The 25,789-nt window shown below is 56.8% G+C and overlaps 1 protein-coding gene across 20 annotated transcripts in view; it reads right to left on the bottom strand.

The window, feature by feature from the left end:
* Positions 1–1,055: 1,055 nt before the first annotated feature.
* NFASC (neurofascin) overlaps positions 1,056–25,789 on the bottom strand; it is a 169,548-nt gene continuing 144,814 nt past the window's right edge. For 8 of the 20 annotated variants that reach the window (XM_032878406.1, XM_032878414.1, XM_032878408.1 and 5 more), the window contains 7 exons: positions 24,015–24,029; positions 18,467–18,691; positions 14,986–15,102; positions 13,622–13,774; positions 6,788–6,919; positions 4,815–4,884; positions 1,056–1,572 (listed from right to left, as the gene is read on the bottom strand). In XM_032878406.1, coding sequence (XP_032734297.1) covers positions 1,341–1,572; positions 4,815–4,884; positions 6,788–6,919; positions 13,622–13,774; positions 14,986–15,102; positions 18,467–18,691; positions 24,015–24,029 — 944 coding nt within the window. In that variant the 3' untranslated portion in view covers positions 1,056–1,340. The remainder of the gene's footprint in view (positions 1,573–4,814; positions 4,885–6,787; positions 6,920–13,621; positions 13,775–14,985; positions 15,103–18,466; positions 18,692–24,014; positions 24,030–25,789) is intronic. The other 12 variants (XM_032878416.1, XM_032878422.1, XM_032878425.1 and 9 more) reach the window with 4 other exon arrangements.

The raw sequence follows: 25,789 nt of genomic DNA, 5'->3' as shown, positions 1-25,789 counted from the left end.
GGCCACATCAGAGCTGCGTAAGGCATCCGGAGGGCGTGGGGTCCCCAGGCCGGGCTCTCCAGCGTGGTCAGCGTGGTGTTCCCGCGCACTCTCCTGATATGTAAATACCCCGAGGACAGGACACACTGGTTCGGTCTCGGGGGGCGGCACGGTGTGAAACACCACTTTCGACGTCTTACAGAATTGACGGAGGAGATGCTACTTGCTAGAGGCGAGAGGGGGAGCAGCACCTTGTACCCCCAAACACATCAGCAAAGCTTCTGCATCGCCTGGTTCCATCCCCGGGAGGGTAGCAGCGGGGATCCCTGACCAGGTCGGGGGGTGCCCTCATCCCTCGAGGCAGGGGGCACGGTCCTCTCTCCCACATCCCGGGTTTCACCGATGGGGAGGAAGGAAGTCCAAACCCAGCCCTTTCCTTCTCTCCTGAGGTGAGCACAGCTCCCCAGGGACCAGACGTCCGGTTTCCCTCTGCTTGAGGTACTCGGCCACTGGCTTCGAAGCTCTTCCCATCCGTGGCCGCTCCCGTTCCTCAGACTCCTTCAGAGCCGGCGCAGCTCTTGTCTGGGACACGCTGGGGGAAGGGGCAGGGTGAGAGCCAGGAGCAAGAGGTAAGCCCACCTCCCGACTGAAGCAGAGCGGGGCAAGGAGGCCTGCCCACTCTCTCCCTGCCAAAAATACTGTCATTTTCCAGAAAGCAGCCAAGCCCAGCTCAGCAACTGACAAGGCCAAGGCGCATGGGTTGGGGGCCCGGGGAGGCATCTGGCGAGAAAGGCATCCTTCGGAAATACGTTGGCCCGGGGGGCGGTGTGAATACGACAGCTTTTCTACAACATCTTTTACAGGTCAATCCTTTTGCCCATCTGGGGGAGAATCCACCCATTCTTTCTTTGTCCAGGGACATTCCTTCGAAAGGAAAAGAAAATGGAGACGCTGGGTCTGGACGGGGAGGACGCACAAAAGAAAAATAAGGATAACGTGAAGGGCCGTGACCAACAGAAACCGGTGAGTGCACGTGCGGAGGGCAAGGGGCAAGGGCGGGCGGGGGTGGGGGAGGCTCCAGGAGGCCGTGGGGCTGAGGGAAGGGCTGGGCTCCCTCCAGCTGAGCTTAGCCAGGACTCCTCCACACGGTGGCACCCCCGGGGGTGCAGGGGCGGTCATCGGGAGGGGGCTTGGGGTTGGCTGGGCCGTCACTGGTCCTCACAGCTTGGCAGACCCCCTTGTTGTACCCTTGTCCCTGAAGGAGGTGGTGGCTGTGTGGTAGGTCTGCGGTGGCTTCATCTCCCCCTCTCCCCTCCTCCCACTTGCAAAGTAGTGGCTGTGTCCTGGGCGAGGGGGCTCCGTTAGGCCAGAGAATAGATGGCGTTGACAGGCGACGTGGCCTCCGAGCTTTCATTGCCCTCTGTCTCCTCCTTGTCCTTTTTGACCGTGTACTGGCCGATGAAGGACCCGTCCTCGTTGAACTGCCCCTCGCCACCCTCGCCATAGTCCACCAGGCTGTCGTCACTCTCCTGCTGCTTGATGGTGCCATCCAGGGACGTCTGGCTACCCTGCAGGGGCTTGTTGTCCTCGTCACTGGTCAGAGAGAGACAGAGAATCAGAGCCTGGCCTGGTCCAGTGTCGCTTAAACCAAGGTGGGGTAGCACCGGGCCGTTGGCCTCTCGCCGAGCACATGGGCTACGCAGCTCTGAGTGGGGAGGACCTCAGAGGTCACCAGTCAGCCTTTCCCACCCCCGAGCCCTCCCCTGCCTGGCTGGATTATGGCGGGAACCCGAGGTCTGGAGAGGACCAGGTTTCTCCCTGGTGTCTTCTCCCAGGTGAGGTGGCAAGGTGGTGCCAGGCTGGGCCTGGAGCCCAGTCTTCTGACTCCAGTCTGGGGTCAGCCACCCCACGGTGAGGACAGCCAGCTACTGGGAGACGAGGGAGGATGGGGTGGTTCAAAGAGCTGGGGTGTGGGTCCTGCACACGTCACTGTGTGGTCCTGTGGCCTCGGGAATGCCTTTCTTCTCACCGGGCCTTAGTCTCTCCATCAAGAGGGGTGGGACTTGCTTTGACTCTCTGTGATCTGGGTGGCCCCTGTCTGGAAAGGCTCTGCACTTGGCAAAAAGCAACGGGTCTGGGCCATGGAGAGAGAAGCCTCTCCCCGGGCTCCCCCTTCCCCACCGTGCTGTGCTTTCCGTCCGCTCTCTGGTCTACCGAGCGGCAGACACTATTGCTTGGTGCCTCGGCTGAAAGAGGGTGGGACGAGCGGAGGGCCACACATGGGAGCGTGTGAGGCCAGTAACTGGAGACAAAGCCCTGAAAGGCTCTGACGATTCTGCCTGGGTTTCTCCAAGGCCCCCAGGTCCTGCCCTTCAGACACCCCCCAGGCCCCCCGCAAGGAGAGCTGGCAGGCTGCGGGGCAGAGCGGGGTCTACCTGCTGGGATGTCTGCAGTGCCCCTAGGGAACTGAGACAACCCCCCCCACCTGCCTCCCATAACTGGGCTCTGCTCAGGCACCACCTCCCTTCCCCAGCCTGCGGAAAGCTCTGCCCTTTAGGCTCCGAGGGGGGCCGGGTGCTGATGGCCGCATCTCAGGGGTGGATGGCCCCCAGTGGTGCCAGGCATCGTGGGCAAACACATAATGTCCCCTCCCTGGCCCCCGGGCCACATGCAGTCCTTCCTGGGTGTCTGTGTGCAGGGGGAACAACCAGTTGAGTTGCCTTTAGAGTGGGCAGTGTGTGATAGCCTCTCACTGCAGCGCTGGGCAGAGACAGCCGGCAGCGGAGGACCTGGGGCCCGAACCCGAGCCCGGCGTCGGTACTTGGAACGCTATCAGCCCCTCCCTCTTGTGCCCTGTTCCCTGGGCCTGTGTTGGGGCTACGGGGAGGCAGCCGGTCTACAGGGCTGCACTGAGTCTGTGTGGAGAGTGGGGCTCACGTTTTGAAAACCAGCAGCTTCTTGCTGGTCCTGGTCCTACTTCTGGATCTTTTTTACACACGCTCCCTTCCAGGAGCAGGAGGATTGTGTCTGTGTGATTCTAGGGGACTCCGGGCACCTAAGCCAAATGCAGCCACTGGACAGGAACAGCCCAGCTTGGAGGGAGCGTCTTCAGTGTGTCAGGTTCTCACAGAGAAAGAGGATCTAGATCTGGAAAGAGCAGACTTCTTCTAAGGGACGCTTGAAAGGAACCAGAAGGACTAGGGGGTCTCTGGTCTGGTCACCTGTCAGCCCATATTCCGAGAGACTCGGAAACAGGGGGACAGATGAGGGAGAAGCAGAGAGACCCACCAGAGAGGTGTTTCTCTGCCAAGCCAAACCCGAGGCAGGTGTGTGTGTGTGTGTGTGTGTGTGCGCGCGCGTGTGTGCGTGCATGTGTGGGTGTGGACCTGTGCAGGCTCCTGTGTGTGTCTACCCAGCCTCCCTGTGGGTGGGACAGGGGAGTGGGTGGGGACAAGGCAGACATCTTTGGTGTCTTGGGGAGGAGAGGTGGCTGAGGAAGTGGCTTCTCCGAGCCCAGGAGGTCCTCACCCCTCTCTGGGGTTGCACTGAGGGCCTGGGGGAGGGAAAGCCCTGTGTCCTTTGGAAACCGGTGGTCAAGAAATAGGGCTCAGCCCCTGGGGAAGATGGGCCCTGCCGGGGGTGCTGAGGATAGGCAGGGGAGGGGCCTCTGCTGCTCGCCCTTTTAGGAGGCCTTTGGAGACGTGGGGGCTGGGGGGATAGATTTGGTACATAGTCTTCTGCTAGGCTCCTGGCCAGGCAGTGGGCTGGGCTGCTGGTGAGCAGAGTGGTGGAGGCCAAGGGCGGGAAAAGGAGAGGTCAGGGAAGACAGGGTGATCTTGCCCCGGACAGTAACAGGGTGGGGGTGGGGAAGTAGGCTCTGATCAGACCATCTCCTCCCGCCCGCCTTGGTCTGGGAATGAGGCCTCCATGACCCGCCCTGCATCATTCCTTAACTCAGGATACATTTGCCATCAAAATGGGACATTACAACGTCATCACGCCAGCCACAAAGGCCCATCCAGATCTGAGACGGATGGATCATGATGTTGCCCAGCTGGAACTCAGGCCCTGGCTTCTCCAGCTCTGCCACCAGCTCCCTGGGTGTCGAGCGTGGGTGGGATTCCTCGGCAGGTCACTTCCCTGTCTGGGCCTCAGTCCTCTGATTTGGGACAGGCCACGACTAGATGCCTCTCCAAGGGCTGTTCTTGGCTAGGGCCCGGAGATATCATTCAAGTTCATGAGGAAAAGGTCTAGAACCGCCTCCCCAATTCCTCACTGAGTTGAGGTTTCAAGACAATACAGCTTCCCTGAGTCCCTGTCTTCAGGGTTGTGGGAGGGAGGGGGCGGTGGGCAGAGAGGAAACTGACAGCTCATTTCATGGCCGTGGCCTTCCCAGCGTCTGCTTTCAGAGGAAAGAGGTGGCTGAAAGCACCCGTCTGGGGATCTCGACAGCTTGGAGCTATAGTTGAGTGAATGGAAAAGTGTCCCTCAAATCCACGAGACTCGGGGCGCCTGGGTGGCTCAGTGGGTTAAGCCGCTGCCTTCGGCTCGGGTCATGGTCTCAGGGTCCTGGGATCGAGCCCCGCATCGGGCTCTCTGCTCAGCGGGGAGCCTGCCTCCTCCTCTCTCTCTGCCTGCCTCTCTGCCTGCTTGTGATCTCTCTCTGTCAAATAAATAAAAAAAAAAAAAATCCATGAGCCTGTGCCAGGCAGAGTCCCCCCTGCGGGGAGGCAGCCTCGTCCAGCCCCCTCATTACAAGCAGGGGCTGTCGGGGAGGCAGAAGTTACAGCCGGATGGGTGGGGGTTGGGGACCAGGAGCCAGACAGGTCACCCACCTGTAGTCAAAGGAGCCGTCCTCTTCCTTGGGGTCTTCGGGGCCCAGGGGAACATCCTTCTTCTCTCGCACTTGGCCCGTAAGAGAAGCAAAGACACAGACATGGTGATTATGTCCCTGTTCCCTGGGACCCCAACTGTAGAGTTGGTGACACTCTTTCAACAAGGCACCATCAGTGCCTCCCTTGTTCTGGCTTCCTGCATTTAACCGCTGTCAGGTTGACGCCCCGCCTCCTCATCATCCCCAGGGTTTCTCTGTTGACAACTGAAACCTCCTCCAGCCTGCCCCTCCCCCCACCCCCACCTCTCCAAGGGGTTGCCCCCGAGCACCACCAAATGGATGTGATTTGTTCTTTGGCCCCTCTCTTATTCCGTTCGTTCGGTCGGATATTTGTGCTCAGTTTGTAAATGCCCCCAATAGGGGGCCCTGGGCCGAGGGGACTTTCTGTAGGCACCTTTGGGATGGAAAATGCTCTCCCGGCTGGGACCTCACTAGTGTGTGGGACCCTCTTCTCCCACGCTTCCTCTGTGGTTTGCACACACCCATCCCACGCCCTGTCTTGTTGGGCTGTGATCTTCCTGCCGGGCCCCTGCTGTGTCTTGAGGGAGAGATCACCTTTCTTTTCAGGGTCCTTGGCACCCAGCACAGAGTCTACCATGAAGTCTAGCACGAAGGCTGGAGCCCGGGCCTCATGGTTTGCTCATTTTTCTAGTGGACTAGGGCCTTACCTTGCAGCTGGAGGGAAGGAGGTAAGCTGTGAGAAGAACTTTCTGGAAAACAACACTGTCTAATAGGCAAAGGAAGCCTCAGAGTTGATCTGATGAGTTGGGGTGTGAGCTCAGTAAGGCTACTCTTCTCCCTGACTCTGGCTTTCTCTTTTTCAGGAGAAAAACAATCCCAACACAGCACATTAAGGTGAAAGGAAACAGTATTTGCCAATAAAGAATTATAATTTCCTGCCCTCCCTCACACACCTGCCTCACTTAAATCACAGGCAAAACCCTTTAGAATCCTAGGGTCTGAGGGTACGTGGACAGGGGAAGGAATAAAAGAGAATCTTCTCTCTGAGTTGAGTTTTAGGGGGACCCTGGAGGAGGACTCATTTAGAGGGAGGGAGAGGCAAGCATGGCCTGTGCTTGGCAATGGGGCTTTGGCGGGGAGGGAGCAATTTCATTCTGCAGTCCAGCAGGATTTTTGCTCACTGGGTCATCCATTATCCTGTCTCCTGTCATTCTACCCACCCCGTCCCAGACAGATGGTTTTGTTGCCCCTATTTGAAAAAATAATCAATATTTCCAGAAGCAGGAATACTAGAGGTCCTTGTCCTTGACCTTGGTTTGTCTGGGCTGGTGGATCTTGAGGCACCCAGAAGAGCAATGGCTCTTTGGGACGCTAGGGAAGCTCAGAGCTCTTTACTGATGGGGTCTGTACCAATGCAGGCCACCCCTGAGCCTCTGGGGGCTCTTAGAGCAGGAGCTCCTGACCCTCTGCCAGGGGTCTGTCATTACAGCCCAGTCCCTGAGAGCCTCTCTCATGGGCGTGCTGCTTTCATCCAGACCCTCCCTTCTCTGTTCTCTCCTTCTCATGGTTAGAGGAAATGCCTTTCTTCCTTCTTCCTTCCTTGGGACATGGGATCCTAATGAGATTCAGGCTGAAAAAAGCCAATTTACTGAGCAGACAGCTGGTGAGTCAAGGGGAGGGAAGGTCATTCTTAATGGGAGTCACGGTTCCTTCCGTCCCCTCTCTGGAGCTGCCTGGACCGTTCCATCCACCCACCTCAGGCGAACTTGATTAACTCAAGTGCTTTCTGGCAGCTCTGAGATGCACAGACCAGGGGAGAGGACTGTCTGTCCAAGCTTGGCAAGGGTTAGGCTTGCCGAGAGAACCTGAGCCCCCTGGATATGGCCAGGGACCTGGGAGCTCCTGGGAATGCTGGCCCCATGTCCCCAGGCCCGTTCCTCTTGTACATCCTACCTGGGTACTTGCCGCCCCGACTCCTCTTGATGAAACAGACGATGAGCAGGATCAGCACCAGGAGGGCGATGGCACACATGAGCCCAATGAACCAGCCCTGGGTGGCGATGTCTGCCTGGTTGTTGGTGTAAGCTGGGGAAGGGCAGGAGCAAAGACGTGAGTGATTTCCCGTGGGTGGAGGTGAGCAGGGAAACGTGGGGGAAGAATGGCTATTTCATGTCGATGTTCCTCCTCGAGCCTTAAGCTACTACCTAGCAGCCCTCTGGCCCGAACCACCCCGCTACAGGGACGGAGAGAAAATAATTAAAGAGCCAAGGTCCAGAGGTCAGAAAAGAGGCACAGGAAAGGGATATAGGGAGCAGAATAAGCAGCAGAAGGCTGAACAGGTCCTCTAGGAAGAGGAAGTTTCCTAAGGATGGGGCATGGCATTCTTGCAAACCAGATGGCTGGTGACAGCCTGATGGGGGTGGAGAGAAGGCCAGGGATTGGCCCTGGAAGTTTGAATCCCCGTCAATGAGCCTGGGATGAGGAAACGGGACTCTGCTACGCATCAGGGAACAGAGGCCGTGGCTACATTGCAAAAACCTGTTCCAAGAACACCTTCACAGGCCCGCACAGGCCCCGAACAGCAGCCTTTCCCACCGATATGTTCCCGAAGCCAACCAGGTCTCCTTGCCAGGGGTCCTGGCTGGAGTGTCATTCCAGAGCGCTGTGTGCTTTCTCACGCTCCCCCAGCTGGACTGTGTGCTCCCTTGCAGCAGACAGTCCCTGTGCGGGTACCCCAGATGGGCCAGGCCATGCCTTCTGCGCACCCCATGCCATTTCAGAGCACGTCCATGCATGGAGACCCCGCCCCCCCATGCCCGTGAGTCCCTCCCTAGCCGCTCCTGGAGTGCGTGAAGACATGTCTTGACCTGAGCAGACCCCTTCATAGTTCAAGGAGCACGTGAGTGGGCCCAGAGCACAGGAGCTCAGCTGCCATCTCACGGTATCCCGAATGATGCAACTGTCGGCAATAGGGTTGGGAGGGGGTGTGTAGTGGGCAGGACCCCCCCCCCCCCCGACTCTTCTTTCTATGGACTAGAGAGCACAAGCGCCCCCTCTTGAAACCCAGCCTGCCATGGGAACCAAGACTTGGGAGGAGAGGCAGGATCCAAGCCACCCGAGCAGACCCAAAGTAAGCCCAGAGCCCGCCAAGTGAGCTGAGGGGTTGTCTCAGAGCGCCAGTCGACAGCAGGGTCCCAGAGAGCCCACAGAGCCCAAGCCAAACATGGGGCTTCCTCCCGGGTGGGGGTGGGGGAGCACAAGGAACAGGGGGTGACCCAGAGCCCTCGTGCCCCAGAGTCTTTATCCCATGCCTTTTTGTGGGGCAAGCATCGGGGTGCAATCCTACCCTTTGCTCTTCTTGGACAGAGAAACAGTCTTTATCGCCTTCCCTGTGCCTAGGTAAGGTCATGGCACCAGGAAGGGTCTGGACAGATGGGGAAGACAGGAGCAAGCACTTTTGTGCTTTCTGCCCTTGTGCTCACCTGGTCTGTGGATGTTGTTGTGGGGGACGTCCCCTCCCTCACACTCCTGCAGGCTGCTCCTTGGACAGTGTCACAGAGATCCTCCTAGAACCCCACATCTGAGCAAATCACTTCCTCAGTCCAACCCTCCAATGCGTCCCACTGCTACCGGGGAAACACATGCCTCCTATCCTGTCCCAGCAGGCCCCACCGGGGCTGACCCCGGACCGTTCTCCAGGCCCGTCTCCCACCCTCTCTCCTCCAGCCACACCGGCCGCTCACCTCCCTACCTCGGGCCTTTCCATGTGCTGCTCTTCCTTCAGATGGCCGCCTCACCTGCCATCCTCTCCTCCTAGGAAGGCCTTCCCAGCTAAAGGCAAAGCCCTCTCCCCCAACCAGCCACTCCCAGACGGCTCTCATTCCCCTTTCTCCTGGTGCTCGTCCCCATCCGGGTCGGCACTAATCACAGTTCACGCTCCGAGTACTTCTCCACGCCTCATCTGATTCAGTCCTCACCACCTCATCCAGCAGGCTTTATTGTCCCCATCTTACAGATGAGACGACTGAGGCACAGCGAGTTCATGTGATTTGCTCAAGGTCGCAGAGCTGGTAAGCTATGTGCACTTCAATTGGACCTTTGGGGCTGCCTGGCAATCCCTCCATTCCTCTCTCCCTGTCCCCCCAAACTACTGCTCCCTCCCACGCCACTCCACGCCATCATATCCCTGTGTCGGTGACATTAATGTGACCACTGAAGCATCACTGCTTCCACAACTGTCCTTGCCTCCACAGCCACGGCAGTAGCTCGCCCCTCCCAGGGGGCTCAGTCTTAGAAGGATAGCAAACCCTCCAGCACCTTCCTCATTGCTTTCTCCTCCCTTCTGCTGTTAAATACCCTGAAGCTTCCTGGATCATAAAACAAAGACCCTGGAGGAATCAGCTCGAGCTCAGGCACACTTCTTCTCTGGGTGAACTCCACCTTCCATGGGCTCCAGGTCTCGTCTACTTCTTCTTCCTCCAACCCCGCCAGGCCAACCTCAAGCCCCTCTCTACTCACTGCTTCAATGACCACGGTGGAGTGGGTCTTTCCCAAACCTCCCTCTACCTCCTCATCTACTACCTTCCCCCATCCTCCAGGGCTGACTTTCCAACCAGCAATCCCTTAACTCCTCTCGCTTTGTCCCTCCAGCCAGTTCCACAGCACCAAGCCCATTGTTCCCAGCTAATACCCTAACATCTCCTTGGATGGTCTGTCTGCTTGAAATTCGACCCATGTCTTCCTGTCCCCCCTCCTGCCAGTGGCTTCCCCATTCCTGCCATCCCTAAGGCTTATCCTTTGTCCTTCCAGTGTCCCTCATACTTGCCTCACTGCTCCAGGCTAGGGGCGTCCCCTCCTCACCCTGGGTCTATCAGGTCCCAAGGATACAATGGCACACTGTGTTATTATGCTCTCAGGACACCTCCCATCATGCCCGGCCTTCCAGGGGCTCCACGCTTCCCCCCCACCCCCAGCCGACAGCTCTCCCACCGTGCCTGAGTCAGCCTGGCTTGCTGCCCTCTTGCTCTCCACCTCTCCACACTCTACCTCTCCTTCCTGAATTTCCCCCTCCTCCCGCTCACACCAATCTCAGAAGTCCAATTCTACCCGTTTACTCCACCAAACATAACATTCAATTGCTCTGTTTCCTGGGTCCGGATTTTTAATGATCCTATTAAAAGCTCGAGAACAGGGGAGTCGTTGGGCCCCCTAGGGCTTTGCATGATGCTGGTCACGTGCCAAGCAGGCAGTGACTACTTATAAAATATCAGTTTAATCCTAATTTAATACGGTTAATTTGGGAGACTTGCTGGCGTCAGAGGGAGATTGGCTTGACCATGAGCCTTGAGTTTGGATGGTGGTTCCCACCTTCCATGCAACAGTTGGTTTGTAGGTCCGCAGGGCCCTGTTTGCTCCACTACATTCTTCCTGAAGCTTGTTATGTATGTCCTGACAAGCCATCTCTCAGAGACTCCCTTTGTCTTGTGAGAGGAAGTCACAATCCCAGGGACAGTGGCCATATGGGCCATCTGGGAAGCGAATGTAGCTGTCCATTCCTGACAGACCTGAAGTTCAAACGTTACCTTCAGTCCTTGCCAAAGAGGTCAAAGAACGTTCTGGACCCAGAAGGCTGTTCAAATCCAAGTGAGTTTTGTAACTACGCGGTGTGCTGGCCGCTCACTAAACTTCTCGTGGCCCCGCTTTGCAATACCTACACACATCAGGTCATTATGTTGTACACCTGAAACTAAGACGAGGCTCTAGTCAATGATTGGTCAACAAAACCCAAACCAGGTGGGATCTGGGGTGAAGTGGGCTCCACCAGACCCCATCAAAGTGACTTAGCTTCTCAAGAACCAAAAGCAATTTAGGACAAGATGATCTCATTCACGTGACCCGACAGAATGGACTCGGCGAGGCGGAAGGCGCTGTAGGGAGGCTCAGGGCATTACACTTGGCTGCCAACATCATTCTTAATCGATCTGTTCAACGTGTTTCAAGATTCCTAATGGACACGGTAATGACAACATTCGAAGACCGGACTGTGCTGACGCTCACCACCTCCTCCTGGAATGGGGGGGCCAGACAGCACCTGCTCTTCCAGCCCACAAGGCCTGGCAAACTCAGAGTCCCAATGCCTCTCACTCTAGACCAGAGGCCATATTTTGTGTGCCTTCTGCACACCGCACTCTCGCACCACTGCTCAGAAATGGGCCATTCGGCGGTTCTCATGAGTCAAAGGCCAGTCACTCAAAGTCCGCAGGAGAATTACATTTCAGAAAAAGGAACAGAGAAATATGCAGAACGGGACTTCTTTCAGATGCACTGGGGCTTAGCTGCTCTCACTTAAGCTGCACCTGACGCCTCCGCATCCGCACCATGCCCCATCCTGGGTTTCCTCCAAACATAAATGAAACTGACTACAGGGAGGTCCCCTGATGTCCCTCCTCCTGCTTCCCTGCGGTCTGAGGCAGTCCGCGGTCTGTTCCGCTGGCCCACTGTCCCCACCTGCCCCCTGCCTCCTTGCTCCCTACTGCCCACCCCCAGGACCGAAGAGCTGAGGAGCCCCCCGGAGTCTAGAGTTATGTGTCTGTGGCCCCTTGGGTCTCTTTGGCTTCAAAAGCATCAAGGAGGTGATTAACTTTCCATGTGGGATGTTCCTGGTGAGGGCCAGGGAGCTGGTTAGCATTCCTAGGGGTTTTCTTCCATATCACCCCCTGAACCACTGCTGCATGTTTGAGTCTGTGGGCTAAAGTGATGGCCTGTGGTCACCTAAGTGACCCAGAGATGCTCATAAACTCTTGCTTTGATGAGACCCTGGGACCGAGGCGATCGTGGGAACTTGGCTCGGGAGTCCGCCCAAGGATACACAGCGTGCATTTTTGAAGAATCCAGAAACACACAAACTTCAGAAAGTGAAAATATTTCCTTTCCCTCTGTGGTTTGCACATGGTAATTTCTAGCCAGCCAGTGAGGTCAGCGAGCAATATGCACTCAGGGCTGGGGTCACAAACCTGCTCACCCCAGCTTGCACAGAGCGGAATCTGGGAAAACTCACTCACTCTGAAAGCGATCTATCAGGAAGCGTCTCTCCAGAACCACCACAGGAAAAGAGAAAAGGACACTGAGCCAATGTTTGGAAGTGTATTATCAATCTTCTTGTTTTTCTTTTCTTTTCCTTTTTTCCCCCCGGTACCGCATGTTCGATATGGGGAAGCAGACTGGGATGTCCCCGAGGGCAGGCACTGGTCCTTTTTTCTCTGGCTCTTTCTCCACACCCCTCACTCACAGCCCCAGGACTTGGTGCTGGTAGAAGTCAAACTCTGGAAGCAGAGGGTGCCCGGCTTTGGCAGGGTTCCCTACCAGGGTGCTCCAGCCAGGGATCTTATCTGGGCTCCCCTGCTTCTGTGCTGAACTCAGGTTCATAATGAAGCAAAATCAAACGCACGTACTGATGAGCGCCAGCTTGGGATCCTGACTGGGTCTGACAGAGTCCAGCCACCTGCTCTGCTCGCTCAGCTGCCCAGTTCCTTTGGCTGGCTGCCAAGCCGGCCTGGCCACTTGCTCAGACGTCGTGCCTGAGTTGGCTGGGCTGGCCTCAAGCGGGCAGCTGGACTCAGACTCCCTGAGTCTCGATGGCCTGGACATAGGCAGGACAGGTGGAGGCACGGGGCGGAGGACAGGACGTCCAGACCAGGAGGGACCAGGCCAGAAAGGGTGGAGGGAGACATTTATAAAGAAGAGGGGGGTGACTCTCAAGATACAGGATGCCAGGATGAGTCTGGCCAGGCACAGGGGGGTAATGAGTATTTCAGTCAACATTCAGAAGGTCATATAAATCATTCTGTGGTATTTCTTTTCCTTCTATGCATGTGTCTACTAACCTGCATCCTGGGGGCAGGGACTGGTCCTTTTCTCTCTCTGGCTGTTTCCCCAACCCTCGCCCTTGGCCCCAGGGCTTAGCCCGGCCACCTGCCTGGCCGACTGTGAAGACACACAGGAACACATCAGCAGTGCCCTCCGGTCTCCAAACTGCCTGCCCATCCTGACCTGCTCCCATGTCCTGAGCCCCCGCCAGCCTATCCCCTTGGTGCACTGAGGCTGCTTCTCTAGCGACAGCTGAAGTCCCTTTTGAGCCAGAACTCTGCTCCAACCCGAGAGCTTCCTCCTCTTGCTGAACATGACAGATTAACTACTCTGAGGCCACCGCAAACGTGGGATAAAAAATTAAGCCAAAATAAAGCCCCCAGCAACTCATGTTACGCACTTGGGAATTTTTCTAACAGATGATAGTGGTAAGGCAGTGACATATGTGCTGATCCTGGGAAGATCTGGGGGGTCGAGGCCCTTGGATGGCCCTGTCTCTTAACACCACGCGCAGGAAGCAAGGTCCTGTGTGCATGGGGCGGGTTGCTCTGTGTTCCTCTGGCCCCCGGCCCCACACCCAGGGCCCGGGTTTGCACCTACACCAAGCCCTTTTGTTTCAAGCCCAGCGAGGGGGGCCAGGTGGCCTCCTCCATCCTCATGCTACAATCCTATTTCCTTCAGACTCCCCGCTCATGCCTCAGGGTTGGAAGGGCTCTTCCTTTCCACTGTGCATGCACTCTGGCTCCTCTTGGGTTCCTGGGAGCTGTGGGCAGACGTATAATAAGAGCCGAGACGTGCCATGCAAGGTGGGGAATGGGTGGGATGATTCTTCTTTCCAAGGAGAAGAGACAAGCAGGAAGCTGAGAATGGGATGAAATGCCCCATGCTTGCCGGGGATGGCCAGGCCAGCTCCCCTCTCACCTGTACTGGTCATAAAGGTGATGATGGTACTGCTGATGCCCTCGTTGTCCCGGGAATAAACGCGCAAGGTGTAAGTCATCCCGGGATAGAGGTCTGTCAGCTGTATAGGCTGGGCCTGGGCCTTAACAGGGACAGTTTTTTTCGTATGGTTGCCTGGGGAACAGAAACCTCAGTCAGCCTAGGACCAGGCACGAGGAGCTGGAGAGGCAGTGCTTGGGTTCCTGGTCACCGTCAAGTGCAGACCAGGAGGTCACCGGGCCGCTCTACCAAACCTTCTATGCGATGCTGACTCTCCCATCTGGCAGCCCTTCTGCCAAGGGCGCTCTTCCTTCCCCTCAAGCTTTTTCTCCTCACTATGGTCTTAGCGCTAAACAATTGCGACCTACTTCCTGGGTGCAAGCTTTCCCGGGAAGGGTCAGAGAGCCAGTCAGCCCCCCTCGTGGGACACGGAGGTGAGGCAGGACTCTACTTCTTGGCTCTCCCTCCTGGCTTCCCCTCTCCTGTCTCGCTGTGTGGAGCGTTCACACATCAGGAGAAGCGAGTGCCCTGGCCTCTGAGGTGCGGGGTGAATGGTGGCTGTTGGGAGCTTCGATGGCAAGGACTGATTCTATGGATGGGAACGCCTGTGGCCACAGAGGACTGAGAGTCGGCTTTGCTCTTTCCTTACAGATCTTCGGGGAGCTCGCCCAGGTGGATCTCCCGGAGGGGCGAGCTGGTTTCATTCAAGGCTAAGGAGAACACCCTGGTGCGTCTGAGTCTCTAGGGGCAGGGCTCTTCCTTCACAGAAGGCAGATATTTGACCACACTCTACAGTCTAATCAATATGTAGCCTTGATCCTGAGATCCCATAAAGAGTGAACAGCTCAGCTCCAGTCACCCGCTCTCTGAGACAAAGTGGCCCCGGTCAGTGCCTTGGACGGGGGGCCACTGGCATTCCTCTGTGTGCAAAGCACAGCTGAACCCAAAAGTCTGAACTGGCCTCGCCTCTCCAGTGGAGACCCCATGGGTTGTGAGTTACGGAAATCCACGCAGAAGTGAGATTTGGCTCGTGACGGGGTGGGGGATGCTATTCAGAACCCGCATCCTGGGCAGGAAGCAGACGCAGAGCCCCATTACCCAGGTCCTCCCCAGCACATGCAACCCTAGACCTCCACTAATGGTTTCAGAAGCCCTCTTCCTTCTCCTTTGGCTGCTCTTCCCACCCCACTGCCGCCAGAGCGCGTATCGATTTCATTATGTCATAATTAAGCCGGGCTAGCAGGCCCTCAGAGCCTGGGGGAGTCCGCGGAGTCTCTCTAATGGCATCTGCGCTACCCGCTGCAGCAGCCGCCGCCGCCCTCCCCCCTCCGCTCAGCAATGCTTACTGTCGATGTACTCAACCACAAAGTCAGTTCCGGGCCCGAAATTGTGCTTCCAGGTGATGTTGGCCCATTTACTGTTGGGGAGCACCGTGACGTTCCATATGGACTGCCTGTCGGGGGCTGGTGGGCAGGTTAGAAGAGGGGTTAGTGGTGAGGAGGGAGGCAGCTCCGGAGACACACACATGTGCACACACACATTTACACACACATACACACGCGTGCGCGGCTCGGAAAGGGAGGACTCAGAGGAGGCTGTGCACGGGGCCCGCCAGAGCGCCAAGCTGCAGCCTCGGTGGCCAGGCCAGAGGTCGACATCCAGGTCAGAACGGGTGCAGTCAGGAGCACCTGTGTGGGAGGGAGAGCTGGAGACAGTCTGTGGGTCTGCACAGGTAGGGGCCGGAATGAAAAGTCGGTTTCGACCCATGCCACTGGAGGCTCGAACCTGGGTTCTTTCCCTTTCTAGATCCCCTGTCATGGATTGGAATGGGGCAGTGGAGGAAACCAGAGAAAGCCCTGTTGACCAGCGTACAGACGGAAGCCGAGAGATGGGCCAGCCTCGTTCCTTCAACAATAGACATTCTACAGGAAGGAGAGTGGGATCTCTTGAAGGCCCTGGAGAGACATGATGTGTAGGAAAGGCAGGACCAAAGGTGGGAAAGCCTTACCGCGCTCCTGAGACTAGAGAACAGTAACCCAGAGGGGCGGCTCTGGAGTCCCTGAGGTCCCTCTTGGTCAGCAAACTCTTGGATTATGTGGAACAGGGCCTCAGATGACCTAAGGGGACTTGGGATCTACAACTGCAGGGTCCCAAGTAGGGAGGAGAGCTATGAAGCCCTCCTCTCCCTCTCCTGGGCTAGGTGGCACCCAAAGAAGGTAACTCCTTCTTGACCGCCAAGCCTCAGAGGTTCAGACACCGGAAGAATCCAGTTCTTTTGGCTTCTCAGCACTAAATTGTCTCCGAGGCTTGATCTCCATGCAATATGGGAAACATTAATTATCTGGAGCCTACGAGCTGGGAGCTGCTTTATCAAAGCCATGGTACTGTCTGAAACCACAGCCTGTGGACAGGAGAGTGGCACTAATCTTCAAATGTAATCATTTTTCACCAGTCCCAGCAGTCTGATTACTCCACTGCCCAGCAAAGATTTCATAGCGGAGTACTGGTGTGAAGCCGTGTATTTCAAAGACTTTACAAATGTGGCTCCTGTATATTTTATTAGCATGCAAGGGGGCACTGTCATCGGCTCACTTGTCAAAAATAAATGAATAGAGTATGGTGATGCATTTGTTCATTATCTACTTGACACGTGACCAAGTCTGCAGGGCTGGGAAAGTGATGAAAGATCTGGTCTTCGCTTCAAAGAGGTGCCTTCTCTATGACACCCTTGTTGGATGCCGGTTGCCCCAGGTGAGTATGATTCATGTTAGGTGAGGGGCCAAGACGGAGGCCCCATTCTCCGTGGGGAGGGCAGAACGCGGGATTCTTTACTTATCTGCCCGGGGATCCCATTGTCCTGGCGGTTTTACGCCACCCCGAATCCCAGCTCCTTGGTATCTCATGGTTCTTGCTAGTGGGAACGAACTATGAGAACTCATGATGTGAGAACTCGAGCTTCTTCCTCCTCAGCTCTGGGGCCTGGAATTAGCCAGAGAATTTGTGTTTAAACAGCTTGGCTGCCAATACAATATCGACCCAAATCTGACAGTCTCAAAGGTAGTAGAGATTGGGGGACTGCTGGAAAAGGTGAAGCCATGGGGAAGCAAAATGACTTAGAGGAGCTGGGGGAAGGCCGTGCTATGGAGAGAGAGCGGGACGCCGACCGCTAAAGAAAATGTTCGAAGAGAAAGACCAGGAAGGAGGACTACCGATTGCTATGAAAAACAGAAAGTGTGACGGGAAGTATGGATGGTTCTGCCAAGTCCTGCAATGGGAGAGTTAGGGCGCATCCCTTGAAGTCTGAAAGAGACAAGTTAAGGACAAAGAAAAAGTGCCATTTCACCCTGAAAAAAGTAAACTTTGGAAACATCTGGTCCTAAGACATGATAAAGATGAATGATCATTTTAAAATTCATGGATGGCAGTACCAGTCTGCTGCGTTAAGGGAAATGAGGATGTTTGAGGGGTGTCCCCAGGCTCTAAGGATAAGTTCAGGGGCACGGGCAGGTCCCCTGCGGTGTCTCGGGCAGTTAGGAGTCGCACGTGAGAGTCCATGGGTTAGTCCTACGGCAGCAAGGCTGACCCCTCCGGAGGGCAAGGAACTCTGCGGCGGGGGGGCAAGATCTGTCCCTTCTTCAGCCTCCGCGCATCCGCTCAGTGACCTCACAGCACTCGTGGGGTTCCGGGGCCCTGTTATAAGGCAAAGATGCCTCCCTGTGGCCCCAAAGAACGCCCATCACCAAACTACTGGTGGCAGCTTCTAGTAGCCTGCCAGGCTTCTCCCCAGCTGACATCTTCCTACATACAGTCCATGCTGTTTAAATTCTAGATATTGTACCTTCATGGCAAATTGGCGTTTTCAAGGTCCGGAGAACATACTGTCAGTTATGTGTCCCTTGTCCCCTTAGGGTTCATGTAACTCCGTGTAATGGAATTAAAGATGATACTCACACGTGCATCAAGCCTCCATCCTCATTCAGGTGCTGAGAAGTGAGGCCCCAGAAGGTAAAGGGACTTGCCCAGGACCAGGGGGGTAGGGTGGGCGGCTACCACCGTACAGCTGCCGGTGGAGGTTTCTGGATGCTTCCTGCCTGCCCTGCCAGCTGCATCAGGCTGACTCTACAGCTGGCCTGTGCACTCTGCAAGCTAGAGGCCCTCCCCGGGCCGGTAATGAAAGGGTGTTTGATGCTTGGTTCTTAGAAATAAATGGGGGTGTGTATCTGGGGGTGTGGGGGATGCGAGTGGGAAGAACAGAGCACCCTTAGGCATTACGGGGCTCTGTAGCAATGCTTTCCTGGAAGCCCTTCTTAAAAAAAGGCTGTGGGGGTGGGGAGGCTGTAGATAGCTTTGCTGGGAGAGGGGAGAGGGAAGAGCTGCCTGGCAGGGCTGGCCACTCCCCACTCCTCTAGGTTGCGGGGCTGGAAGTGACATGGCCCTGGGGCAGGAAGCCCTCTCGGGCCAACTATCTGGGGTCAGTCCCCTGCACTTGCCCATACTCTTTCCTTTCCAGAATGCTCAGCCCTGAGCTGCTGCTCCGCATGGAGGTGGAGGCAGCCCTCCCATCCAGGACCCCAGGGTAACTGCCTGTGGAGTGTGGGCCTCTGTTAACAGGATATGAAGCTAGAACAGGCGTGCGGAGCCGAGGAGGGCCACCTAAGGTGGAGCGTGCTAGGTGGCGCTCTGTGCCCCCTGGGCTCCCGGACCTAGCAACCCCGTGCGCTCTCCAGGTAGAACAACGAGAGGCGTCGGCCAACGGCACCCCCCAGACCCGCCCTCCTACGCGGGGGGCTCTGGCAGAGGGATGGGGCACAGGGGCAGTGGCAGTACCAGATTCGGGCATCTTAGTCCCGGAGGCGGTGGTGGGAGGCCTCTCTGCGGTGGTGGCGGCAGTGGTTGTAGTGGTGGCAGCGGTGGTGGTGGCCACGGTGGTAGGTGCGACACTTGGGATGGTGGGGACTGTTGTGGCTTCGGTGGTGGCAGCGGGGGCAGTAGCGTCAGTACTGCTCACAGCGCCTGTCACACCCACCGTGGTCGGGGGCCACGTGGGAGGAGCTGGGGGGGGAAATGTAGAACAGCCCGTCCGGTTGGTCTGGGCGGCCCTCGGCCTGGACTCGCAGCCCCGCGTGCAAGGCAGGCAGCCCCAGGGAGGAGATGGGGCTCAGTGACCAGAAGCCTCCCCCGCAACGCGTGACGGACCGGGTCGGACGGATCACAGTGAGAGGACACAGCCATGGGCCAGGAAGAGAATGAAGCCTTGTGCGTGTTTCATTTTCTTCTCATGGTCTGTGTGGCTCGAAGCACCCAGCATGCACCCCACCAAGAGTGAGGATGAGGATGGGAAAGGACGGACACCGAATCGCTCAGGTGCCAGGGACGGCATGGGGTCCCCAGCCAGCACTACCCAGACACAGGCCAGTTAGCAGCACCTGGGTCTGGCCCCAGAGCTCCCGCCTTGGAGGGGGGCAGGTGGCGGCCGTGTCCTGTAGGAGCACTGGGAAGACTCCCATTCCCAGCCATTCACTCCCAAAGTACCCTTTCTCACAGCTGCTTGGGTCCTAACACCCCCAAACCCAACGACAGAGAGCAAACAGCCCCCACTCTGGGGGTCAGCCTCCCAGTGGGGTCTGCATCTCCTGTCTCACCGTCCACCCGTCCCCAGGCTCTCAGTTCTGATCTGTGGCCCTGCCTCTCCTCCCTTCTTCCCTGCCCAGTGATGCTCCTTTCTGTAATTACTCTGCCCTATCTCCTCTCTTCTGAGGACATTAGGGCTCCAGGAGCCCCAGGTCCCTTCCCTTCACATTAGGATGTGGGATGGGCACTAATGGAGTCGCAGTGTCACCTGTGCTCTGTGGATGGAGAAACCCCGGGACATAAACGAGATATATTTGTGGGCCTCTTTGTTGCATAAATCTTCAGGGAGATTGGTTCAAATCTGTGCTCACTCTCATACTCTCGTCTCCTACCCAAAGCCACCCTGGATATCAGCCACCCCTGGGTGGCTAAGTCCATCTGTATGACATTGTCTCCATATGCCCACTTTCCTTCTACAGAAGGGTCGGAGAAGCTAACCGAGGGCGGCCCTACCACTCTCTAGGTCCAGTATTACCGAAAGCCATGAGGATGGGAATGATGGGGGCAAACCAGAGAGAGACAGACCTCCTCTCCCCTTGCCATCTCCTGTCATCTGATCATGGTCTGCTTTCTGGGACAGAAGGCAGGGATGTTAAGATGAAGGAGATCCTTGTAAACCCCCGAGAAATAGCCACACGCCAGCCCTATCTCAAAGCTCCAGAAGTTTAGGAAGATAAGATCCCCACTGCCCAGAAGGGGGGCCAGGGCAGGGAGGGAGTCAAAGAGACAATGGCCAGAGAGCTTTTCTCAGGGGAGAATGAAGAGACCCAAGGACTTTGCAGTAAGAGCCTGAGCAACAAAGGCCCTTTCATTCCCAATTCTCCAATATTACCCGTCCCCACGGAGGAGGAGGGAGTGTTCTGGGATCCCAGCCACTTCCCTATTTGCAAGATCAGAGGCGGTACTGGACCCTGAGGGTGTGCTGACCACAGAAGTCACACTGGGTAGCCAGCTGTGTCCCACGCATTCCAAACATTCCCGGGTGGGGTCAAAGCCAACGCGGACATCAGGAAGGCATGGGGCGTGGCCAGACTCCCTGTCAAAGTCACCCTTCGAGGATGCATTAGTGCAAGGTGGCCCCAGGCCTGGAAAGCTCAGTGCTGTAAATGCTCAGGGTGAGGGAGTCCACCTACCTCACTCACCAAGACAGACAGACAGACAAACACACGGAAAAGCCGGAGAGACCCCAAGGCAGAGGTCAGCTCCCTTCCAGACCTGGTCCCTTGCAGCTCCCGTGGACATGCACACACATGGGCTTTTCCCGCTGCTCTGTGCTGCGGGAAGGACCCTGGAGAGGCTAGCTTGCCCATCTGGGCAGGACCGGCTCCGACTTGTCTCCGTACCAGCGGCGTAGTTTCTAATCACTTCTGGCAATAGGATGTTCACAGCGCCTTCCTTTTCCACGACTATTTAAAAGGCATTGCCAAAAAGCTTTGAGGGGACAACTCTGCATTAAAATCATCCCGTTCTGGGTAATGCACACATGGGCGGTGGTGTTACATTTCCTGAGCCCCCAGACTCAGTGGCACTTGCCCCCAGAGCTCTACACACTCTCACATGCCCCTCGGCTCTCGTAAAGCAGAGACACACACACTACACTCCCGCAGGCCCACAGTGAGGCTCGCACATGCTTCCCTGGGCATTCCAGCAAGAAGCCCTAGAAACAGACAGGCTACGAGAGGTGAGGTTAGGGCGACTTTTTCCCTGGTGCTGCTGGTCAGAGACAAGAATGGGAAATGAATCTGCAGATGCTGCGTCATCTTGCCCCTCCCCACCAATGGGCCCTTCTGCTAAGTGTGACAAGGAGGAAGCATTTCTGATGACGGCCACCTAACCACTTTCCCTCCAGGTCAGCATCAACAGTCTCACTATTGGTAAGAGGGGAACAAAAGGCAAGGAGTGGCCTCCCAAGTGTCTTCCCATTAGAGTCACTGTGGAGGTGGCAGCCTCAGCTAGGCTGAGGTCACAGCTGGCAAATCATTGTTCTCTCTGACCCACTCATTAGCTGTGTCTATTGTCCCATAGCTGGACAGGGACAGAGAGACAGGGAGATAGGGAGAGGGAGTCGGGGGGCCAAAGGCAAGACGGAAAGGCTCTGGGTCAGGTGAGTGAGTTGTTAGAGGTTCCCACAGGTGAGAGGGGGAGGCAGGTTTTCATGGAGAAACTGTCCAGTGCTCAGGTCAAAGGTAACCCAGAGGAGTTCATCCCCTGGGGTGGGTTTGCACAGAGGAGATAAGGGGCTTAGAGACGGAGAGGCCCACAGGTTGGGGAGGCGCGTTGCTGAGCTTGGATGTCCTCTCCAGTTAAAGCAGGAATTACGGGCTGGAGAACCACGGTAGCCAATGAGCAGTGGACAGTATCAGCCTGACAATGGAGAGGAAGGCCGTGGGGGGTAGTGTCTCAGGACGGGGGGGGGGGCGGCTAGAGCTAGAAGCATAGCACCCCTCCCCAAAGGCCATGGCAGCCTACTGGGTTACCTCACGCACACTGGAAGGTACCCTAGCCTCAGCTGAGGCTTTGCCACCAGAGTTTCGGGGAACACCACAGAAGAGATGAGGAAAACTGGGGAGAGAGCTTGTCTTATTCATCTTCCTGACCCCAGAACCGGCCACGGAGCTGCCCTGCAGACACTTGCAGATCTGAGTCACAGAGGAGGACAGGAGTTTCCAGACATTCCAAGGTGGAAGGTTCAGTCCCAAAATGGCCACATGGCGCATGGACGACCGTGGCCAAGCCACAGATGGCCAGGCCAGATGGGCAGCCATCCTGAGAGGTGTGCAAGAGGGTTTATTTTTAGTGGGTAAGACATGAACAGGTAAGTGTGGGGATAAAACACCCAGGTTCAGGGACGATGAGCTGGAAGGGACCCTCGTCGGATTTGTCAGACCTGGGCTCCACTGCCTGGCACCTGCAGTGTGCGCAGAAGGTTCTCGAGCATTACAGCTGAGGACAGCCAATGCCATGAGCACATCTCATTTACAAAGACGTGCACTGAGCCTCTACTGCCATGTCCCGGGGAAGCTGGCGCCCAGGAAGCACGTGTGATCGAGGGTCGGAGACCCTGCAGTCACTGTGCATACCACAATGGGCTTAGATCTTTTCTAAATGGGGAGCAGAAGGTGGGGGCTTCGGAATGATCACCTCTCCCTCGCAGGTGCCACTCATGAGAGTGGCAGCCCAGGCTGGCACAGACGCTTGCTGGCACGGCGGACTCCCTGCTACCCGACCCACCTGCCTTGGGTCTCAGGGTGCCAGAAAGGGGGAGGTGGGCTGGGAGCTGGTTGACCAATGAGCTTCCAGTGGGTTCTCTTGGTGTCCTGTGTCTCCCCCTCTTATGTTCACTGAGCCTGCTTAGGCTACCCTGAGCACCTGCTAGAAGAGTTCCAGAAGAAACCCCTGGGCCAAGTTACGCCAGAAAGTCAGGGCAGCCTGTGGAGTACAAGGATGGCTTTCTCCATGGTCCCCACACCCAGGACATCTGCCTATGTCATATCCCAGTGGAGGCTGTTTGGGCCCTGTGGGGAGGCACTGGGATCCACCAGCCTGGGCAATGATGTGGAGGGGGGATGGGGAGTTGGGGGGGGTGGAGAGGGAGGGATGATGGCTGCGCACCACCCACAGATCTGGCAAAAGAAACACAAATGGAAGGAAGCGGGGTGTGCAACAGAAATAGAACCAACCTAAAATGGGGATGGGAGGAAACCAGATCTGGCAGTCGTCTTCATAAGCTAACCCTCCGGTTTCTCACCTGCTTCTCAGTCCACCTCTCTGCCTAGAGCTTCAGGAGGCTCTAGTGATCCCTGGGCCCCTAGCCTTTGCTTTGCCAGGGTGAGCCTTGCCCTCAGCTGCAGAGGAGGACAGGGAAGGAGCCGTGGGGTCCCCTGCCTAGCATCCCCAGCCTGAGGATAGGCCTTCAATAATGACATGCCCAGCATGAGGGCTTAACAGGAGGGCTGCGGTCAGCGGACCATGTCCTAAGTCGGGACCTGCCCACCCACTCCTCCCTTCTGCTGTGCTTTTAGCTCCCAGACCCCAAGAGTGGCGGCTGTTCTTCATGCTGGAAGACTCTGAGAAGCTGGGTTTCTAAGGGGCGAGGGAACAACCAGCCTATGGTGCCCACTGAGACTCCAGGTCCTGGAGCACCTGGCCCTATCCAAGGACAAGCTCAGTCCCAGTCACTGCCCAGAACCCACGGCAGACGGCAGAGCTGGTGCCGGGCCCCCATGCCGCGCGCGCGGGTTGCATGCACAGAGCGCTCGCCCCGAGGCACCCTTTCAGGGGATGGCAGCCGGACCGGAAGACAGGAGCCAGCTTCCTCCACTCACAGGCCAGCATTCCTTTCAGGGGCACGGCCGGCCACCCAAGGACGGCAGACCCTCTCTCTGCACCCCGAGATGTCAAAACTAGGCCAGGGCCCATGTCAGTCAGGGGAAGGAATCACGCAGCTTCCAAGAAAGCTGCAGCTGCAGAGACTAGGTCTGGAGCCCGTTGGGCGGGTGGGGGGGCCCTCATAAGCCATCCGAGGTGGACCAAGAGTAAGTGAAGAGGAAGAGGGGAAAGCTTTGACCTCCTCTGGTCCCATCCTCCGCACACAGCCTTCTTGACAGTCTGGCTTCCCAACCCCTGAAAGAGACAGTCTGGAACATGCTTTCATCCTGGGCTCCCTCCTTCTCCACCCTAGCTGGGCGGGCTCCGCCTGCACTGTCCCATGCCATGCCCATTACCTCTGCTGCTGGTACGGTACCTGCTGTTGGAGTGGCTTCAGAACACAGCGCCCAAGATGGCCAGAGAGAGGGAGAAAGGATGAGAGAGGGAAGACAAAACAGAGCACAGGTGAAACCACAGGACAAGCGAGCAGAGAAGCGTCTGGCTCAAACGTGACCCAGACAGTGTGACCAGGGTCTGGCTACTGCCCTGAGGATGCCAATTGGTGTCCAGGGTTCATGGTCAATTCCATGGGCAGTCTGGTATGTTCCTACAGACAACTTTCCACCCGGATCTTGGAGACCTCTCTAATACACTCTGATTCTACCTCCACTCAAGGACTACCAACTAAGGGGTGGTCGTAGGGACGGCGAATCTCGAGTGCTTTGTTTCCAGGTCTTTCCCCAAGGGTGTGTCTTCCCTGGCCAGGCTGATCTCTATGAGGCAGGCTGGGTGACCTTCTGGGATGCCAAGAATTGTGGGCATAAGGAGGACGTCAAACCCCAAATCCTGTATCTTTGGGGGAAGATGGTGAGTAGCATTGGGACGGATGGAGGAGGGGCGAGCCTGTTTTGTGAACCCTCCCCCACACCACCTTGGCCTTGGAAGGCCCAGGAGCTCTCACAAATGGCAGCCCTGAGGCCCCTGCTCAGAGGGTCTGCTGCCCCCTGTTCTTTCCCACCAGCAGAACTTTATGAAAGAAGAAACCCAACTGTGGATTGGGAGTCCTAAAAAGGAATTCCTGAATTTATTGCAAACCCCTAAATGGAGAAGAAAGTCTCCCTTTGTCCTCTTGTCCCCTGGGGCCCCAGAATGTACCCTGTGGTGGTCACTAGGGCTTGACAATGGGGTATTTGTTGATCTGATGTTCTGTTTTGGGCCAGGAATGGGGAAGGACAAGAGGCTCTCTTTATGTCTCTCCTTATAGAATTAAGGAATCAGGAAAGCGCGTTATCCCTTTTCTGGCCAGGCTTTTGCTAAGTGGCGTATTATTAGCTACTTACCCAAAGTCCCCCAGCCCTAATAAACTGCCCTAGTGCCCCGGGGGGTTGACAAGCACACTAGGAGGGGAGTTTATTGTGTAGCTCATGCCCGGTTTATAAGACCAGAGAAGGACTGTCAGCCTTTCTCCAAGTCCCGCCCGTCCCCGCTCCTGCCTGCTTAGCCTGGCCTGCTGGCCCAGGGGGAGGGGGACGATGGGCAGGGCTGGGGAGGGATGCAGGGTGGCTGTGAAGCTGAGCTGGGAGTCCCTGCAGCAGGCCTGGTAGGCCCAGAGGAAGAAGCCCTGAGGCTCTGCTGGGGTGGGGAAGAGGTGCTTGGGAGGTCCAATGTGGGCCAGGGTCAGGCCGTCGGACCTCAGCTTCTGGGACAAGCACCGCACAGAGTAACCTGTTGTCTGCTTCTAGAATCCCCATTCACACTGCCTCTTCCCAGAATGTCCATTCCCAGAATGGACCTCTCCTCTGCCCAGCCTCTGCATGGCCACTGCACCTGCCTCAGCTAAACCTAACATTCCTCACGTGGGACAGCAAGGAGATATTCTTGCGGCTCGCCCCTGCTGGACCATGTCCCTTGTTTTTGGCACCGTGTTTGGACCTCACGTGGCAGATGCTCAGGAAACGGCTGTTGAACACACCACTGAACCTCTGGAAAACAGGGGGTCTCCTCCTACAGCCTGGCATCCTGGAGGTTCCGGGTGCCAGCACGGGTACGAGTGGGCCTGGAGTCCCCTCTAGTGGCCTTCTCAGGCAGGCGCAGCCCAGTGGGGGTGCTCCGGGGCTAGGAAGATACTAGGAGCCAAGAGCTGAGCCAAGA

This window comes from Lontra canadensis, unplaced genomic scaffold (genome assembly GCF_010015895.1).
Source record: "Lontra canadensis isolate GAN:19392208 unplaced genomic scaffold, GSC_riverotter_1.0 scaffold63, whole genome shotgun sequence".
Taxonomy (NCBI): Eukaryota; Metazoa; Chordata; class Mammalia; order Carnivora; family Mustelidae; genus Lontra; species Lontra canadensis.
This window is presented reverse-complemented; position numbering and strand designations above follow the sequence as displayed.